Raw genomic sequence first — 21,281 nt, 5'->3', positions numbered from 1 at the left:
TGTTACATAACATTAACACAAAATAATAAAATAAAAAAAAGAAGAAGAAGATGAATTATATGTTCCTGTATCATCATAAACTCAAACCTATTTCTGCTAAGAACCCGAAATCAGTTTCTTGGAGGGGCTTATCTGCTGACCATATAACTCAGAAGTTTACATAAACCACATGAATGCTTAAAGATGTCATATACCTTGGTATAATTAAGATTTGGATGCCTACTAAGAACTCATATACTTTTGCTTTGGAGATAGCATGCGTTTATTAATAAATCTCGACTGGTAAATGTGACATTTTGTTCGCCGTGGCCATCTAGGTGGAAGCTCTCCATTGCATCTCCACCTGAAGTTTCCCATTCTTTGAGTCGATGAGATGGTATTTCTCGTTGATCCGTTTGTTCTCCACAACATCTCCAAGGTTTATATCTATATAACCCAAAGATTCCTGACCAAAAAAACATGTGAAACAAGTTTGTATATATACTGTATAAATCGAAACTGGTAATCAAGGATTCATTGTACCTTAGGATGAATTAGTCCCATCCTTTTGGAATTACTAACAACTTCCAAATGCATTTTCTCATTTATTGGCGGCTCTTCTAATGTAAACGTAAACTCTTCTTCCCATCTTGGATCCCGGTTCTTCTTTATATGCTAAAAGAACCATCAAAATCAAAAATGGTTATAAATGCACAACTTAACGTATTGTAGTAATTTTATCATCAAATGACTATAAAAACAAAGACCAACCTTAGTTCTTCTTTCTTCGCCATGAAAAACCAAACGAACTGATGGATTTGTGTGATGTTTTCCTTCAAGATCTTCACCTTCATGAATTATAACAACAAGCAAGCCTCCACCCTCAGGGGTACCTTCAGGAGCCTTTTGTATTGTAGTTACATCTTCAGCATCAGTTGGCATTTCATCTTCACTAAATGGTTTGTATACCATTTGAATAACGACTTGGCCACGTGACTTATCATTATGTGGGTCGTTTGGGTCCATGTTCTTTAACAGATCAAGAGTTACAGTTTTTGGTTCTTCAGGTGTAAGATCTTTTAATGGCACAACATTTATCCCCATTTTATCATGTTTCCCTACCTACATAACCAAAGAACAATCATACGTTTGATTTATGAAGCCTAAGTAATATTAAATTCAGACGTACCGATTCCCAGTCAAAAACCATAATTTCAAGAGCTTGGGCCTCAGGATCTTTCACAACTAGACTGAATTCTTCATTCCATTCTGGATTCAAGTTCTTGTGTTTCACCGTCGTTTTCTTTGATGGAAGTTTGTCATCAGTCAGTTTCAGTTTGACATAAGGATCAGAAGCACCCAATAGATCTTTCTTTCTAAGCTTCATTGCTTTTATAACTTTCACAGCTAACATTCCAACGGGTCGTTTCATAGCTCTGCCATTTAAGAATGTAATTAGTATTCTTATGTGTTTCTTTATGCAAATTAAAAAACAATTATGGATACTTACTTTGCAGGATCCAATACTGGCACCTCAAGTACTTTCGGCCATAAGTACATATTTGCAACCTGATCTTTGATAAGCTCCTGTATGAGAAACAAGTGTCACCGAGGTGCATCCATATCAGATGTAGAGGTGGCGCTTTTGGCCCATTTACTTATAAATGGGCTGATTCGGGTTATGTTTTCACTTGAATGGGTCAAATGTCACCCTAAGTGTATTATTAATGCATATGCAGCCTACTAAATCACTTTATTCAAAACATTACGGAGTACGTTTGAATCTAAGTAACATACGAGTGATTTCTATAATCATAGTTGACCTTTTTCTAATACAATATTAAAGCATTCACAAAAATGTTTTAGTTGAGCTCGACCAGTCGACCTACAAAAAAAGTACTCATTTTGACCCTAACCCGTTACCCAACCTGCTCAACTAACTCATTTTTCCACCTTTAGTCCATATATATACGATAAATTCTAGTTACAATAATAATCTTTTAATTAAAAGTCCAAACTTTCAACTCTTAGATTGTCCTCATACGAGACTATATGGAATTTCATGAAGATCTGAAAGGATAACAGGCAAAAAACAGATTACCTGGACAAATCCATACAAGCCAGGAATCGACATGAGATCTGCCCCGATTAATTTTAGTCCAAAATCAACATAAGGCTGAAAAAACAAATAGATGTAACTGAAGATTTTGACTAAAAATCAACTTGAACCCATGACCAATTTCTACCAAAGTCATTGGTTAGACCTAAAATTGCATACTTGCATGCATTCTTTAGTATTTAGTTTTGAAAATTGGTTACCTTGTCCATGAGAGAGACCAGAATTTTACAAAAGCAGGGGAAGGTTGGGACTAATGGCTTCAAAGTGATCCTTGGAGAAGCAAACACTTGCAAATCAACCACTTGGACTGTAGGTCTCAACCCGAAAGCCTTAATGGCTATTAGAATGTTAGGATTTGCAGCCCATTTGAACGACGGTTCCAAAATCAACTCCTTTTCATCGGTAGTATAAACTTTCATTCCTAAAATTACTAACATCATCATAAACAAGTTTGACAGAAACATTAAAAATCAAGAGATTCACTATAATTTGAGATTAAAAAGAATTTTGACCTTGAAAAGTAGGTGGTAAGGTGCCTAATGTAAGTGAATCGAATTCTACTTCATCAATCTTGTACTGAGGAGTCTGTTCTTTGATCATGGGCTCGGCTATTGCTCGTATGGTCTTACAAATTGCCTACAAAAAACATGGAAAAATGTCATGTTTCTATTATTGGCAAGTTTAAAACACTCAAACAAAAAATGAGTACTATAACTAGTAAAGTACCTTGTCTAAGTATGGCCACATTAGTTCAATAAACCTATTAAGCCAATCAACCTGTGAATAAACAGATATCACATAAAAAACCATAAGTAAACTCTTTTAATATAAATAATTTTTTTGCAACCTGTGACGATAATCTTAAGCAAAAACATACACGATCGTGGTCAGGATTTTTCACCCAAACTGGTATTTCCGGGAACATTCTTTGAAGGGCTGGCTCATCTTGATCAACCAAAGCCCGAATTTCAGGAGTCTTGACAATATATATAACAAAAACAATGAAGGAAATGTCAACTTATGAATAAACAATATATATCTCATTTACTTATCAATGTAGATCAAAGAACATGAGTAAAGATATAAGAAGTAAACCTGAACATCAGATGATTGGATAAAGATGAAGAAAAAATAACCAATCGCAAGTCCAAATACGATTCCGATTCCAAAACCAAAGGCCCCCATAATAGTGCTTATTATGCCCATCTTCACTCTTCTATCCGATGACACACTATTTTCTTCAAAGTGACAATAAATATGTGAACTCAAAGAAGACCCATATATGGATTTTGCTTATCATTCACAATTGCATGAGTTGTGACAATTTTATTTGGTTCAATATGACATAAATTCCATCATAGTTTTTCACATACACAAAAACAAACCTATAAGACCCAATGTTGCATAATCTTGTAAAAGTTTTTGAACACATTATGACCCGAAAATTAAAAACGACATTATGATTTAAATTTGCATAATTTCATGATGACAGATTTTCTACGTATCAAATCATAGAAAGCCAAGAAATAACAAATGATATAATTTGCTATTGAAGATGGGATAAATAAAAATAAAAAAACTCCTGTAAAAAAGAAAAATAATAAAGATGACAAACTATAAGAACATGAAACTGTCAAACACCAAAAAGGAAAACCGAAGAAATCCAAGCGATATTTAATGCATTTTTTTTTATAAAAATATATATTTTTTTAAAATGCAAGATTTAAGTATATAGTACTACAAGATAAAGGACATTGTAATGAGGAAAATGTATGTAACTTCTATAAAAGGAAAATATTAATTCATTATGCATGGCCAACGTGAATTGGATCCATACCTATTGGATTTATTTGGTGTGTTGGTAATGTGTTTTTGGACAACGGTTTTAGTGTTTCGGTTTTTTTGAGATGGGGTTGTTTAAAATTTTAATGTATTTTGTTCTGTTTTTGTTTGAATGTGGTTCAGACGTAACTCGTGTAAATTTGTTGCTCGGTTAATCTTGTTTCATTCAAATAATAATAATTAAGGGTTAAATGCAAATTTCGTCCATGTGGTTTTTCAAAAATTGGTTTTTCATCCCTCCGTTACTTTTTGAGTTATTTACATCCTTGTGGTCTAACTTCCGTTAAAAATCATTCATCCCTGTTGTTAAATCTCCCAACATGAGGACATTTTTGTCATTTTATCCATCTTCATCCTTGTTCTTCTTCGACCTTCAAATACAACCCAGAAATTTTTTGACAAGATCCATACATTGAATGGATCTAAACGCAAAAGTTCAGTCTTTTAGATTTTATTTTCACCAACTATAAATACATACTTAAGATGTTTTTCCACTTTTTCGTTATTAATATCCCAATCAAATCAATAAACTAAAAAAAATATCATAGATCTAATACCAGATATGTATATAGACATAATCAAAATAGTTTTCAATGATCGAATTCATTAAAAAAACAAATGGAAAAATATTAGTTACAAAACCACCTAGTATTATGCTATCTAAGATTTATTCTCCAAAAATACTAGTGAATTTTTTTTAAAAAAATAAAATAAAATTTGGGTTTCTATAGAATTTAAGGAAAAAATTGACAATACCAACCGCAAGTCCACAACCACCACTCTGCCAGACTCTAGCCACCGTGAGCATTGATCCCCCTTTCTCGCTTACTGTGGTTGGCCACACCACCGACAACTATTCAGATCCTAACACCACCGACAACCACATCCTTTTCACTGTTGAACTCCAGTAGCAAAGCTTTACTCGTTCATATCACTATTAATCAATAGCAAATTGTAGCCACGCCTGTAAGTTTTGTTTTCATTTGATTTTTTTAATTTAATTATCGTTCAATGATGATTCTAATTCCATAGCAAATTGTAGGTAAGTTCTTATTTGATGGTTTATAAATATAGATTTAAAAGGCATTTATTAAATAGGAAAGGCAATCTGATATTATATATATATATATATGGGGGAAGGGAATATGAGGCTGTTAGGTACCCAAGTTGGGTGAAAAACCCCTCACATACCTTTTTTTAAAAGGTAAAAATCATGGGGGGCCATGTATTTATTTAAAATATTAAAATATTAGTTTGTGAGGGGTTTTTCACCCAAGTTAGGTGTATAACAGCCTCATACTCATTTTTTCCTATATATATATATATATATATATATATATTTGTGTGCTTGTATTTGCTTTAAATCTTTGAAAAGTGTGAAAAATGGGAGAAGCAAAAGATTAAAAAGATATAGCTTTGGTGAAAATGTAATCTAGAAAAAGTGTAACTAGACTTTTGCTTTGATTCGATGTGAATCTTGATTCGAGTATGGTAAAGTGATTATGAATATGTAATGCAACATGTATGTTCATATATATATATATATATATATAAAAGGGGTTTCTGGGCTGTTAGAAAGAAAGAAAGTAAAAGGACGAAAATGCCCTTCACGTGACTTGCACTTAGAGGGGAGTTAACGGGGACAGGGACGAAGTCGCACCATAGGGTTGAAAAAAAATTAAAAACTAACAGAGGGATGAAACACCCATTTTTCGAATAACCATAGGGATGAAATTTGCATTTAACCCAATAATTAATAATAATCATACACCACCAAATGTGTTTAATTTAGAGGGTTGTTCTTTATAATACCGTAAAGCACATTTGGTGGTGTACAACTAAACATAGGTGGTATACAAATCACTACCCTATCGGGTGGGACCTCCATATTAAAAAATAAATGAGTAGTATGATAATAATAATAATAATAATAATAATAATAAGGTTTAAAAAAGAGAAAATAGCCTGGATACCCCAAAACCATCTTCAATATATGAAAATACCCAACTTTTTTCAAATTCACCAAAAATACCCATAAAATCGCAAGACCGCAAGGAGGAGTTGCGGATCGCAAGGAATCCTTGCGATGCGCAAGCAAGTCTTGCGATCCGCAAGCAAGGCTTGCGATTTCGACTTTTTTTGACTTATGAATAAGATTTTTTGTGAGATATTCTTGTACTTGTTAAGATAGCAATCAGATTTTTATGTACTTTTTTTTACTTATGAATTTACCAAGAACCTTTCACCATAAACAACACCATAATTTTTTGTTTCTTTCAGTTTGCAAAGTAAAAGATATATTTTTCTTAGCTAATAAGTATTTAGTATTTAATGCCGTTGCAAAAAGTGGCAAACCACGAGGACCAATTTTGTATTTACAATGTTGATAAACAACTACTAAAAAGATACAAGGGTTTTTGAAACAACAATACCAACTACCAAAAACCCAGCCAAATAATGACATGTACAAAGTTGAAACTTTCTTTTATCTCTAGTCAACTAAAAAACCTGTTTGCTCAAAAATATTTATCATCGAGTTTCTGTAAGTTTCAAGCACAGAGCAACAAAATATTGACCAATTTACACTTCTGACTCGAGTCCAGTAATAACGTGGTCCATTTTCTTGATAAAACCTGTTGAAATTACTATTTAATGAATTTTAATCTTAGCTTTGTTACTATATTTATGTCTTTCAGGATTACCATGATCAAAGAAACACAAACAGGTAGCAAATTTCACTTGTTAAATAACAATTTTCCATAATGAAAACATAGAAACCGTCTCAGTTCTTAGTGACACACCAGTACCTAAGAAGACTCAGAGTTCAGCCTCAAACTTCCATCCTAACTCTACGTTTCAAACAAAACAAAATTAAATACTAAATACTTATTAGCTAAGAAAAACATACCTTTTACTTTGCAAATTGAAAAAAACAATAAACTATGGTTTTGTTTATGGTGTAAGGTTGTTGGTAAATTCATAAGTAAAAAAAATACATAAAAATCCGATTGCTATCTTAACAAGTACAAGAAAATCTCAAAAAAAATCTTATCCATAAGTCAAAAAAATTCAAAATCGCAAGCCTTGCTTGCGGATTGCAAGAACTCCTTGCGGATCGCAAGACTTGCTTGCGGATCGCAAGGAATAGCAAGCAAGGCTTGCGATCCGCAACTCCTCCTTGCGGTCTTGCGATTTTATGGGTATTTTTGGTGAATTCGAAAAAAGTTGGGTATTTTCATATATTGAAGATGGTTTTTGGGTATCTAGACTATTTTCTCCAATGATAGTTGAGTTGAATTGTTAAAACTTGAGTTTATGCTATATACCATACCATGAATATATATTGTAGCATAGGGGCTCATTTTGATAGTTGCACAATGTCTCTGAAATTTTCGCAGGTTATGACCCTGGTTATATTACAGCTGGGATTGTATTTGTGATTGACGGCAGTGGATAGATTTTTGGTGATAATCTTATGTAGTCATATTTTAATAATGATAATTTTTATTTCTTTTCTTTTCTTATATTAAGTTGGTGCCTTGTAAGTTATAAGATCATATGGTCGTGAGCTTTATACAGTCAAAATTTATGATCAAAGGCATTACAAATTTACAGATACAGACTAACAAAAAAGTTAATTTGGTAGCTAATTGTTTTTGAGACAAGCCCAAGGGCCCCACAGCCCAAAGTAGTCCCTAAGAAAGACCATGTTTCAGGCTTTTTAGCAACGGGTTGGGTTTTAATATATGGGCCTTGAAACCATGCTCATGGAGTCATGAAAAATATATAATACAAAATTGGATCCAAAAAAATATTAACATTTTGTCGTTTCTTTGTATACAAATTGGGCCCACATGCTATCTATTTTTGTAGAGTTATTGGTTAATTTCATATAGGTTTCAAATTCAATCTTACATATCAATCAGTATCTTGTAAAGTTTTTATGATTTGATAATGAGTGGCCATGATATCAAAAGTTTTGTTTACACTTGTCTTGTCAATGTTTTACATAAGTTGTTACTGTATCTTCTATATGACCTCGTATATCTCAATATGAACAAATTTAAACAAAGTGTTAATCTAAAAAGTATACTATAACTTTACGTTTTGCAACGGGATAAAAATAACTCACATTAAATGAGAACAAATAAAATATCAGAAAAAACTAACAAAAAAGGGCAACGACAACGGCAACGGTTCCCACTCCCGGCAAAGCCGGAGTACGAAGGAGGTATGATGTAGACAGACTTTATCTCTACTCAAAGGTAGAGAGGCTGCTTTCAGATCCACCAAGGTGGGAAGGGACCTCCGGCCCAAGAATGATAAAAAAATATGGTTAGATCCACCGGAGTGGGACCTTTAACCCGAAAGGAATAATCTCAATCTCAAACTCTCAATCTCAAAAACCCTGATCTCGATCTCAAAAACGCCCAGTCTCCGATCTAAGAATCCAAAAAAAAGAGCCGTTGGGAAAGGAGAGTGCAGAGGGGAGAGAGAGAGAGTAGAGAAAAACCCTATCTAACAATACTGAGCTGCTTTTTAATCATCTTAGTCGGCTGGCAGCCCAAACATAAAAACCCACACCAATGATATAAATGAGACAATCATTTATACACCTATGAATACACTTGTGATATGTATTATATCTTAGGTTTTCAACACACATACACTTGTAGGTTCCGAAGTGTGCACAGTTCTAATTATCAATAACTAAGAAACACAAAGTTAATAGCAGAAAATAAATAGACAAATATTTAATATATAAGTGGATACAAAAGTTTAAATAAAATATAGATAAACTAAAACTACAACTTATATAAACAAAGAAAATACACTGAGTAATTTTCTTGGATTAACAAGAACAATTCTAATAACGTGTAACTTTTTATAGGTAGAGAGATCTGTATATATATGTTGACATCAAGTTGGTTGTCGATTTTTCATTGGTGGAGAACTGTACAATTAATGCTTCTAAAGTATATTCTTTGTTGTTTTTTTTTTAATTTGGAAGATGATCAAATCTTGTTTTTATTCTAAAATAGATAAACTTTTTATTTATTTCAAGATGGATAAAATGAGTCATATGACTATTGTGACTTGTGAGTAATCATATTACCATTTGTCACTAGGCTTTTTGGAATTCTCATTTCCCTCCTTTTATTGACTTACGAGCATAGTGCCCGCGCGTTGCAGCGCTTAGAAAGTGATGACAATATATAAGGGAGGCGGTGGTGGAAAGCGAGGTAGGCGGTGGAGAAGGAGAGCAGCGGCGGAAGAGGGTGATAGAAAGTCGATGAGAGTGTGTAATGATTAGAGAGAATGAGAAAAAGAATAATATATAAGGGTATTATGTTTAAGTAGGGGTATTTTGGGAAGAAAAAAATGCTGAATTTAAAAAATTCAATACTCTTTATAAGGGAGTATAAAAAAAAATAAGATAAGATTGACACTTTATAGTGAGATGGACCTGTTGAGTGCTCGTTGACGACTTACATCAACAGCAAGTTTCGTTTAAGCGAATAACGAATTCTTCCGAATATACATGGGTACAATATTAATTAAACTTACGAATGTTGTAATTTTTTGAAAATAAATTGCTACAGTTATAATAAGATAGCATAGATAGATATGAAAAGTTTCATTTATATTTATGGATGGAAAGAAATCGTTTGTGTAAGTGTGTAACTATATGATTATACATATAAACTTTATGTGAAACACACTTAATCATGTAGACTTTAAAATTAAATGGTCGGTTGCCGATGCAAGTTGGCTATGACTGCTTCTGTCTACTGGTAATTTCCCAAAAAAGATTTTTTCCTTTTTTTTTAGAACATAAAAAAGATTTTTTCCTATTATTTAATAAAAGATATATTCTTGGAACATTAATTATATGACTTGTATAAATACAATACCGTACCTAAAATATCTTAAAAATTACCAAGTCCAACGATGCTTTAGATGAGAACTTAATAAATTAAAAGATTGGTCTAATGAATAAGAAGATCCGAATGTTGCTAATCCAAATAATTAAATTAAGTTGGCAGATCGAACCGCATGTCCTGTGAAGGGAAAAATAAGTGCATGTAGTCATGTACATGTGTTGTCAGACATTTATACTTAGATATATGGCATATATTTTGAATAATCGTTCTTAAATCCCATTAGAAAAATAAAGCCTAAAATTGATTATTCATTTACTATTAAGGCTTCATAACTTTTTGTTACAGAAAGAATGGGCTACACTTTGTTATTTTTTTTCTAATGATAACTTTCTGATTTTCGCTTATTCTTGTTACTGCAATCAAAACCAAGATAGATTGTATATTATGAAATAGAGCTTAGTCTCTAAAATTTATAAGATAAAGTTTTTTATGTTATTTTGAATCGAATTAAATACATCTTTTTATAAATAAAGAATTATTTTTAGCTTTTTAACAAAAAGCAAATCATAATGGACCTAAAATCAACCACTTAAAAAAGATAAATACTCATTGCTAACGCTATTAAATATATATCCATTATGTAAAAACTTTCTACAAATTACTTTTGATGATTACTTACATTATTCCAAAAATCTGTACACATATACTCTGTACATGATACTCCGTAATATTTTAAGATTTCTCTATTCCTCTTATATATCCTCATTTATTAACTATTTCTTTCATTCGACTCATCTGATCTATTAATTTGGAAAATAATTGATCATAAATAATTAAGTAGTTATAATTGAAAAGATAGGGTTTAGATAATGATACAAAATTTGTATATATTATTTAAAAAATAATATTTTAAAAGATTAATTGAAGGTGGGAAAAAAGGACATGTGCTCAAGAGTTACGAAGAAGAACAAGAAAATCATTATGATTGCTTCTAGCTAAGTCAAACAAAAGTTGGTATAATTTGCTTCCTACTTTATTTATGATGTTTAAAAAAGAAAAAAGATAGAACTTTTAATTATAAATAAAAAAAGAGTTAAAATTGTTTTATGTAAAGTAGTACATTACTACACACTAGCTAGCTTACTTTCGTATTTAGCGACAAAGTGCTTTATTACCGGCCGAAAAAGTGTGCATTTCACATAACATTCTAGCTAGATTTCTATATCAAGGCAATTTAATCACCGTGATCGTATATTCAGATGTTAAATAAATAAATATTTCAATTAATTAAGAGGTTAGGGCCATCTTAAATAAATATATCGTCGTTCATAGAATTAATGTTTTAAAGCTTAATAAGAACTAGACAAAATTGAAAACAAGAAAAAATTAAGAAATTGAATTATTAAACTTTAACTTAAAACAGAAAAGATAGAAATAGAAATAGAAATATAATCTGGCTCGATCGTACATAAACAAGCAGAATATAATAGAACGTGTACGTAATCATAGAATAGACAGCTAATTGAAGATATTGTCTCCTACAAGCGGAAGATAATGATATCCAAAGATATATAAATGACAAGTTGTTTGCATGATTGATTGGATACATATGTTCTCCGATCTTTTAACATAATATAATCAACCGACCAAAACTACAAATCATAAGGTAGCTACGTCTACTCGCCATGAAATTCAAATTATATAGTTTTTCGTTTACCCAATACAATTAATTGATCTCTTTAATTAGTTATTTTATGTTGTATTAAATGAAAATATTGTCTTGCCAACATAAATTAACCATACAAAATAATACATATTCTATAGAGTTATACATTATTATAACCTATGTAAATGGTGTTCGTGTTGTAGTTTTCTTAACATTTTAATGTTTCACATTTTACTTATTAAATCTTTAAACTTTTTTTTTTTTATCATTAAAGTTTTATCTTTAAGTGTAAATTTTTTCTTTTTTCTAGGATTTATAATACCTTAGTTTTTTTACCATCAAAGTTTTTAGCTTTTAATTTTTATCTTCTAAAAAAGTTCGCAATTTTATATTTAGCCGTAAATTTTACCAAAAATTACCAAAAACTTGTGTTTAAGATTTATTGTGTATTATTTAACTAGATGTTTTTTTTTAGTCTGATGATAACGGTTGATATGTTAAAGTTTATACCCGCATTCAAGTTGATATATACCCGCCAACGGCCGGACATAACACTAGTTATATTATAAAATAGTATGTGTATTTGTTGCGTATTGGTAAATATATTCCCATTTATTAATCATGTCAATATAAGAACTCATAAACAATCAGTGACGGAACCAGGATTGAAAGGGACGAGTAGCACAGATTTTTTTATCGCTCACCTTATATCAACGTAAAATAACGGTACTGAATATATTGTTAAGACTTTTAGCGTTTTGCTAAGATTTTTGGCTATTTTTAATCATTTTTAACAGTTTTTTGTCACTTATGTAGTTTCCTTTTATCATTTAATTGAACAACTACGTCTTTATAAGTTTTATTATTAAGATAATCTTTCGAAAGTTTAAAAGTAGTTATAATAACGGTTATCTCATATTTGTTTGACTTGTAACACCAATAAAGAATACATCGTTTTTCAAAAAAATTACACTATATGAATCTAACGGACTCGTAGCCCGGGCTACCCTTACTTTATATGTAGGTCCGCCTATGTAAACAATCAAAGGCATTTTAGATCATTTTCAAATTCCTTAAATTTTACATGTTTTGTATACCATCTAATTTTAACCATACATCAAAACATGTGTTTTAAAGTGCTGTAATGTATAATACTGTGAAGTATGTTTGATGGTGTACGAGAAAATAAGTGGTATATAGATCACTAACTTATTAAGATGTTTGTCATCACTTAGTTGTAAAGAACAATGTAAACAGGTTTTCAGATTCCTTAAATTTTGCATTTGATAAAACACGTTATTATTAAGGTGTTTGCCATCACTTGGTTGCAAAGAACAACGTAAAGAGGTTTCAAAAAGGGAGGTGATATTCGTACCACGATTTTTGATAAATACACAACAACGTACAAATGTTACAGCAGACTGTACAAACCAACAATGCACAATTGTGATAGAATTATCAAAAAAGTGTTGTACTAATTATATCATTTCCCTTTCAAAAATTGTCTATTAGCTAACTTGTGACCAGTTTAGTTGGTTATAGCTTTTTTGTATGCGTACATTTTTAGTTCTTAAAGTCTAATATTCTAGACGCACCGCCAACACAAACACGACCCATTTGATAGACAAATAAAAATACTCTATACATACACAATTCAAATTGTTAGAGCTTCAACTCAAACCCTCTTATTTTATTTCGTATCGACTTCATGTCACGTTCGCAATAATGTAGAAGATTTCCTCCAATATTTTTTTTCCCCTTCTTTGTTACAACTAGTTATATGTAAGTACTAAGTTATATAACATCTGACATTTATGAGATATGGGATTGCAAATAAAGCTCAACCTCATAAAGCTCGTGACGCTTACATATATACTTTATTTAAAGGTATCAAAAAAAGGAAATTAATTGGAGATTTGTGTATGCAACGCAATTACCTTCCACGTGAGGGAAAAAGGCACATCGCAACGTGTATGGCTAGGATTTCCTCATCAGTTGCTTTCCGACCATATAAAGTTTCCTCGAATGTAAGGTATAAATCAACGGTCGTAGTATCTCCAACGGCTTTGCCTGATCAATGGCCACGATTCAATTGACGGCTGCCGGCCTACAGTACTTAATATCTTCATCTTAAGCGCGACTTTTCTTTATTAGATTCCCATATATATATATTTTAAAATTTTAAAAATCTGACGTCAGATGTTGGTCGCTAATATTCAGGACGAGTAAACTTATGGCCTATTTTTTTAGACTTTGTTCCATCCAATGGTAAATCCAATATTGACTATAATATTTTATGGTCTCGTGCATGTGGTTTTTGTTTATTGACAATGTCGTTTTTGTATCTTTGATATTTTTAAAATATATTGTCAATTTTATATGTGTTTTTGATTGTTGAAAACTATGCCTTCAAACTAGGAAATGTTATGCGAAAGGAAGAATGTATTATTGTCATTATATGTTCTCTTCTTTTAACAATATAACCTAATATAGATGCTTGAAAACAAACTTCATACACTTAGCTATAGCACCAATAAGGACAATTATGATATATATATACAATGATGCAAATGGTTAAAAGGTCATCCCTCATTCAAGAGGTTTTATGTTCAAGTTTTGGGGAAGACATAGAAAGTCCCTTTATGAGGGATTGACTTGGGTATACCCAGATTCAATTCTGGGAAAACAAAGTTTACCCATATTAATCATTGTGTCTTTGGACGGATTAGTAGTGGGGGGTTTTCTCCCCGTTGGGTATTTAGAAGACAATTCTACTTCGAGCGAGCTCTTTAGCGGAGAGCCGGTTAATTAAGACAACGTATACTAGACCTTCCGCTGTCGAATCGCGACACCAAAATTTTCAGCGAAATTCACCTTTCAAAAGCAAAAGATATACAATGAGAGTTCACTCCATAAATTTGATCTAAAATTAAGGATAAGCTTTTTAGCTTTCAAATTAAGGTATCTATTTATGTTTTGTTCAAAACCAATTCAATTCATTCAGCTACGTAGATTGGTCACTGATTTGTTAGGGTATTGTTGGATATTTTAGTGTAATTGGGTTAACTTGTTTGATCAATAACGTCATAATAATACATCATATAGGATTGGTGGTGCGGAGTACACGCATGCCTATTTGAATTTATTATGACCTTGGGGGTCCGAGGGCAGCGCCCCTGGGAGCGGGGTCCAAGGGGCGGCAGCCCCTGGCAGGGTCCAAGGGGTTGCCGCCGAAATTTTAATTTTCGGAACTTAAGGGACCAAAATTGGCAATTCGTGAAACCCCAATAACTGTCGTTTAGACAGTTAATATTTGGATAAATACATCCCGTAATAAATTCTGATCACTCTCTTCTTTCTTTTTCCTGGTTCTTCTCTCAAATATCAACACACAGAAAATTCTTAATTCTCTGAATTGTATCCGATTGAATAGTTTGGGTGAACCGCCAAGTTGATTCAATCTGAAAGTGATTACATGTCTTTCAGAGTTTGTTTATATTCGGTTATCTGTTCGTTATTCACAAATTTCCCCAATAAGACCAAGGAGGGGTTTTAACTTTTAATTGAAACACAAGGTCTTGAGTTCTAGTTTTGGCTAGAGCTTTTCTTCTTCGAAGAGTTTACATTAGGGAATATTATCATCGAAAAGGTGTTCTACCGAAATTACATATAAATATTCTATCTTGTTGCATACGTGTCATGTTAAATTAGTTTTTATATTATAAATCGTCCATTAAACGCTAAGTAACAAGATCTTTATTATATTCAGAATTGGACATAAAAGCTAGAATCGATCATATATATCTCGAGGATTGGGAATCATAATATATAATTGATCTTTTGTTCTAAAAGATATGGAAATTGTTATCTAAGTTAATTAGTTTATAGAATTCATAGCATCCCATATGATCAGAACATACGTACGTACGTACATGTCATGTGGGTTTACTTGCACAATACTACTTTCCATAACGTAGTCTCGTATTCGTATAGTATGAGCACATAATGATCAGATGAAAGTAATTAAATCTAGGCTTTTTGATCTCATGCCTCATACACACAAGGTGGATTTAATTATATCAACTTCTTACAACTTATTTTTTTTGTATATATATATCTGTACAACCTGCGCACCAACCATATATATTGTTAATTAAATTTGAGCATACATGCTTCGAAAAAAACCTACAATGAATGTATTATCGTACGTTGATACAATTAATTTCCCGTGCTTTAATGGACGTCGACCCTTCAAGAATACTTTATTAATGGTGCTGGTTAATTTTATTAAGAACCAAACAATATTAATTAGTTGCTAGGAAAAAAGTTGTGCAATGAAGGAAATTTACAAGAAAGCATCAATGTGATACCAAAAACACATGTTATATCATGAAAATGACAATTTAGTGAACGTACACAATATATATACCAGGCTAGAGAACAATAACATCAACAAGTCATGACAAGTCATCCCATGTTATTTTATGTGATATTCAATTGATGGGTCAATTAGCTAGTGGAACAATTAAGCTAGGATCGATCACAAATAATCCACCCAAGCTATATTTATATACGTACGTTTTCTACTAGTAATCCAAATAATTAAGTTAATTTAATTACTATCATCGACAATAATAAAGTCGACCCTAGCTAGCATTAGGGGAGTTATTAAAAGGTGACCGTCACATTCCGACGTTTTCAAATTACCCAAATTATTGTGGTCCTAACTCCTAATTAAAGCCAGCTTCTGATGGGATCTTCAATTCGCACAAATTTGGAGGTTAATGCATGATGTTGGATCTAGCTAGCGCGAGTTACCAGAGATTTAATTGGTGTTGATATATATATATATATATATATGTGGTATTGAGGGCCGGCCAAATGGCCCACTCGAGTCGCTAGCTGCTTTTCTTTATGTTCTGTTTTTTTTTTCTTCTACAGAACGATGTCGTTCTTGCCACTCAAGCTAGTGAACCACGGGTGAAAAACAATGTTGATTCTGAAATACACATAATCAGCAATTACTGAAAAAGAATGTTCATTCAAAAGCTTTATAGTTCGATCTGCCCATAACTGTTTGTATTCAATTTTTGGATATTATAACTATACATACCTATACAAGTACAGCCTAATTAAATATTAGTGTATGAAAAGACACAAAAACCTCATAAAAGTACTTGAATTTGCCATGTTCATGTCATGTGACATTCAAACAACTCCCTAATTAAATTTGTGATAGAAAGACCACAATCGTTTTTATGGTAAGAAACACAAAGATTTATATTTACAAATAGAATAGAATGTGCCTTAGAAAAGGAGAATGCAGTTATGACTACTACACCCAATTAATACTAAACACTATCTAATTTAGTCTTTTTCGCATAAACTTAAGATTGAGTATCCTCACTCAAAAATATAATTTTATTTTAAAATGGGGTACGTGTTTCGAATCATCTTCAACTCGTCATTTAAGGGTTAGTGTGACTTAAGATAGATTACATTGTGTTAATCGGGTTTGCGATACTGTAGAGTGACTTCTCAAGAAAAAATTAATCCGTAAACTATGAGTAAAATTTTAATTAAGTAATATATAAAGCTTCATTTTGCTTTGTAAATGTGATGTTAAATGTATTATTAACAGTTCATTTCATTTATTAAAATGAATATATATATTCTTTATGTTTCATTCATGGATCCGAAACATACAACATTAGTGGCTTAATTAACTTGAGGGGCAGCTCTTCTTATTATTAAGTATCTTGATGAATACAAGTCAAATATTACTTGAGGCCAGAAGTAACCGTCTATTGCACCGATCTTTTAACTAGTAAACTCCGTATAAGATTAGAAACTATTTGAAGCAACCAATAAATTATTCATGACTCAACTTTGCCGACCTTTTGGAATGGACTACTTTCCTCATTAAGTAATAAATTAAATGAATATTTTAACTTTTATAATCTAGTATTCTATCTGTTAAAATATATATTTGCATTTTTTGAATGTATAAAATGACCACTATATATAAATCTTACGTAATATTAATTTATCATATTTAGTTAACATTCAAGTTTCATATCCACGATAAACATTTAGAACATTTACTAATTAAACTCGGTATTCCAACTATTGTGTAGTACTCCGTATTAATTAGAAATGATAAATTTTTTTAAACTAATAACTTAAAAATTCTTTTAGTTATTAGATGAAAACATATATGCGAAAAAAATTAGATATTAAGATTATGAGAGAGAATCAATAGAATTTATATGCCATTTTTTTTTATAATTTCAAAAAAAATTTAGGTTAATATTTAGAGAATTACTTAAAACTAATTTCTTTAATTTGAAGTTATTGTACCGAATTACCGACCTTAATGTGACATGTAGCATTATATATTTCCATTTACGTGAGTTTGGTTCCATACCAAATTTGTTTAATGTTATTTTATGTTTATCGTTGATACTCCATATAAAATAAATAATATAGAGTAATATAATAATAAATATAAGAATACGATACAAGTAGCCGTTGGAGCCTTCTCCTCTCTATATAAAGATCCCATTGGTTGGTGTTTGAGTGATCCCTTCGCCAAAACAAAAGTGGTACCTTTTATTAAAACTGACAAAACCCCATCTCTTTTCTTGGGTGTTCTTCCTTCTCTAGCTAGATCCCCTTTTCTTATGGCAGATATTCAATAGATTTTAATCTACTTGAATTTTGTTTATATAGTTATATATCTAGTTATCTTGTTGGCTGTTGATCCTTGTTTATTTGAGATCAATCACAACTTTTTTTTTTCCCTTTGCTTTTATCTTAATTTTCAAACCATTTTTTGTTAATCTCATTTTGATTATGGATACCGCTTTGATGCACTACTCATCCGGTGATTACAAGCACCACCGGATAGGAAATCCAAATTGGAGTTTCCATACTACTACTAACCGTACTTTATATTCTCACCCATCTGATAATTTATTGTTGGCGAGTTTTCTCGCCAACAAAAACATAGGTGGCGGGGGCAGTTTTATGTCTTTACCCCCGCCTAATGTTTTCAGATCACCACATAACTTTCAACATCGCGGTCAACAACCGCCTCTCCTTCCCCTTCCAATCTCAATCCCAAGAAACAACAACCAAACTATGAGCATCAACAATATCGCTCGTAGTAATAGTACTACTACAACTACTAACAATAATATCCGATTATCGTCTACTAAAATCAACAAAAATAATGTGAAAAACCGGGGGAGAGATCATTCTGTCACACCAAAAAAGTCTAAATCTCAAAAGAAGGATCAGAAGAAAGATGAACCGGTTGGACCGGATCCTAAAGATCTACCAAAAGTGGATTTAATTAGTAAGGTGTTTTCTTCATCAATTATTAATAATATTGATAAGTTTTCAGGTTCTGTTGTGTTTACACCTTCACCACCACCTAGCAGCTTGCCTTTGCCTACTTTTTCACTAAGGCCAAAGATGAGCTGCAGCGCCCAAGCGGCCGGTGTCGATAACGGAGCTACGGATAGTCTCCGTCGACTTCTCCGTCTCCCGTAAATCGATGGATCTAATATAGATGTGTACTACATGGTTGATGCTACTGTTTTATTATGCATGGTACTAATGTGGACATATATTATATCATGAAGGGGAAAAAAAGGCTATATTTGATGCTTTTTTTTTTAAATAACCCTAAGTTTAAAATAATTGTTGAATTAGGATTTCTTGTGATTGTATGTTATTGTAACTTGTGTCGTCTGCCTGATTTTTTTTAATTGGCATGCAGTGCACAAGACTGATATGATTTACATGTTGTGATAAAATGTTTAATGTTTATTTTTGTTAATGTTGTAAGCAGGATGGATGTCAAATGTATGAATGTTTTCTTATCTTGAATCTAAAGTTCTTGTTGTTTTACCAACAAATGTTGATTTTGATTTTAAGATTTACAGCACCAGTCAATATATAAATCGTATACATATTTTATTTATTAAGATGATAATCAAGCAGCCTGAAATTGATGAAGAAATTCCCTCCAAGTAGTCGATTATATTGTTATATTTAAAAGCTAATTAACGTTCCAAACACGTGAAATGTTACAAGTTGAAGAATTAAAAATATCAAGATGTATTATGCAAGACAGATTTTAAGCCAAAACAAAGTCAAGTATAGATTCTGGGCTAAGTTGGTGGGTTTTGCAAACAATCCTGCAATAAATACGATATGTGACACAAAATAACTTTAAATTAATTAGATGGATACATCTTTTTTTACCAACCACAAAAATAAATATGAAAAAGAAAAACTAATTTTAATGGTCAATTACTTGACCTTATGAGTCGTAGGTGACATTTTTGTGAACGGACCATTCGATCGGTACATGGGGCGACGTATGTGAGCCAGTCCTTATTTTACCGTATACATTTTCTTATTCAACAATAAATTAAAGCATATGTTTGAACTATTCAATATGTATCTGCCTTCAGAAACTTGTATACATGAAAGATGCGTGCATCCACGGGTTATTATTACCCCGCAAATGTTATAGGCATGAGCTTCATAAAAAAAAAAAGTTTTAGGCAAATGCCTCCTAGACTCCGAGTATCACTGAATAAAGAATAAAAACATGGATCCAACTAAGTTTATATGGCAGGCCTTCAAGATGTTTTTGTAACTTAAACCATATCAATTCTTGGATTAAATCCAACGGTTTCACATGGTTAATAAATAGACAAAATAACTTTAATAAAAATAAAAATCAATGTATTATCGATACCATATATTGATCAAGTGTTTAATAGATGTAAACTTTTAAACTAATACATCACATAAAGCATAGTATAGATGATTAAAATTAGGTTAGAAAAATGGAAAAATTGGCCTAATACTGGATTTAGTGGTAAATAAACAATTATGAAAAAAAAATGACAAATTTGTTATTTTTACGTAATTTGAGTGTCAAATTTATGCTTTTAACCTATAATATTTTTTTTCCCACAATACTTCAACTAAAAAGGTTTACGCTTATAAAAAATTTAATATTATTAAAAACTTACATGATAATGTGAATTATCATATGGTTGCAACATAAAGCAGCAAACACTTTTATTTTATTATTATTTTATTTATTTATTAACATGAGTTGGATGTGAAGCGACATGATGTTGCCTTTTACACACATTTCTCTTTTTTAAACGTTCAATTTTTTGGGTATCAAAATGAAACAAAAAATTCTGGAAACAAACCCCATTATTTTCTCTTAAAATTTAAAAGCAAAAAAAATCTTAAAAAATGTATATAATTTTTGTTATTGATATATCATAACTCGGTTTGGAAGTATTAAATTGATTAACACAATAATTTATAAATATTAGTACCTCACTATAAAAGCGTGGACAAATAAAGTGTTACAAAATAATTATCAAAGTTCATGCTAAAAAGTGTGAACTTTTAGTTCTATACATTTTTTTGTGTGGAGAAATTTATACACACTTTTATTTCTATATATTTTTACACAAAAAAATGACATAATTTTTTATTTGTTCATACTCATTAAAAGTGTGAACAAATGCAGTATTATTTGTAGTGCCTATTACATTAACAAAACATAAAAAGACATTTCATGATATTATATTAAAAAGAATTTACTTTGTTTCTAATAAAAGAATAAATTTGTAGATATCATAATAAAATAAAACATTTTGAAAATATTTAATGGGCTATTTACTTTTTTTTAAAAAAAATTTATAGACACTTTTATTTTTATATATTTTTACACACAAAAAAACAT

The 21,281-nt window shown here is 31.2% G+C and overlaps 2 protein-coding genes across 2 annotated transcripts; one reads left to right on the top strand and one right to left on the bottom strand.

The window, feature by feature from the left end:
• On the bottom strand, positions 1-3,322 carry LOC122585118 (synaptotagmin-2-like). The gene is made up of 11 exons (XM_043757216.1): positions 3,194-3,322; positions 2,976-3,074; positions 2,825-2,875; positions 2,611-2,734; positions 2,299-2,519; positions 2,081-2,155; positions 1,490-1,566; positions 1,169-1,415; positions 751-1,101; positions 523-654; positions 1-445 (listed from the first exon to the last, which is right to left on the bottom strand). Exons 1-11 carry the CDS (start codon positions 3,302-3,304, stop codon positions 314-316), a joined length of 1,620 nt encoding a protein of 539 aa, XP_043613151.1. The 5' UTR covers positions 3,305-3,322; the 3' UTR covers positions 1-313.
• A 14,631-nt stretch (positions 3,323-17,953) lies between these two features.
• Positions 17,954-19,383, top strand: LOC122585263. Its single transcript, XM_043757382.1, has one exon. It carries the CDS (start codon positions 18,347-18,349, stop codon positions 19,046-19,048), a length of 702 nt encoding a protein of 233 aa, XP_043613317.1. The 5' UTR covers positions 17,954-18,346; the 3' UTR covers positions 19,049-19,383.
• Positions 19,384-21,281: the final 1,898 nt, after the last annotated feature.

The sequence above is a fragment of the Erigeron canadensis genome, chromosome 1 (assembly GCF_010389155.1).
Source record: "Erigeron canadensis isolate Cc75 chromosome 1, C_canadensis_v1, whole genome shotgun sequence".
NCBI lineage: Eukaryota > Viridiplantae > Streptophyta > Magnoliopsida > Asterales > Asteraceae > Erigeron > Erigeron canadensis.
This window is presented reverse-complemented; position numbering and strand designations above follow the sequence as displayed.

What these genes read in the sequence shown, in the direction of transcription:
- LOC122585118 (XM_043757216.1), bottom strand. Translation starts at nt 3,304, where the DNA reads ATGGGCATAATAAGCACTATTATGGGGGCCTTTGGTTTTGGAATCGGA. An exon ending in AAAATCCTGACCACGATCGT is followed by an intron (nt 2,876 to 2,975) that starts GTATGTTTTTGC and finishes GTTTATTCACAG; the next exon opens with GTTGATTGGCTTAATAGGTT. An exon ending in GCTTGTATGGATTTGTCCAG is followed by an intron (nt 1,567 to 2,080) that starts GTAATCTGTTTT and finishes TTTCTCATACAG; the next exon opens with GAGCTTATCAAAGATCAGGT.
- LOC122585263 (XM_043757382.1), top strand. Translation starts at nt 18,347, where the DNA reads ATGGATACCGCTTTGATGCACTACTCATCCGGTGATTACAAGCACCAC.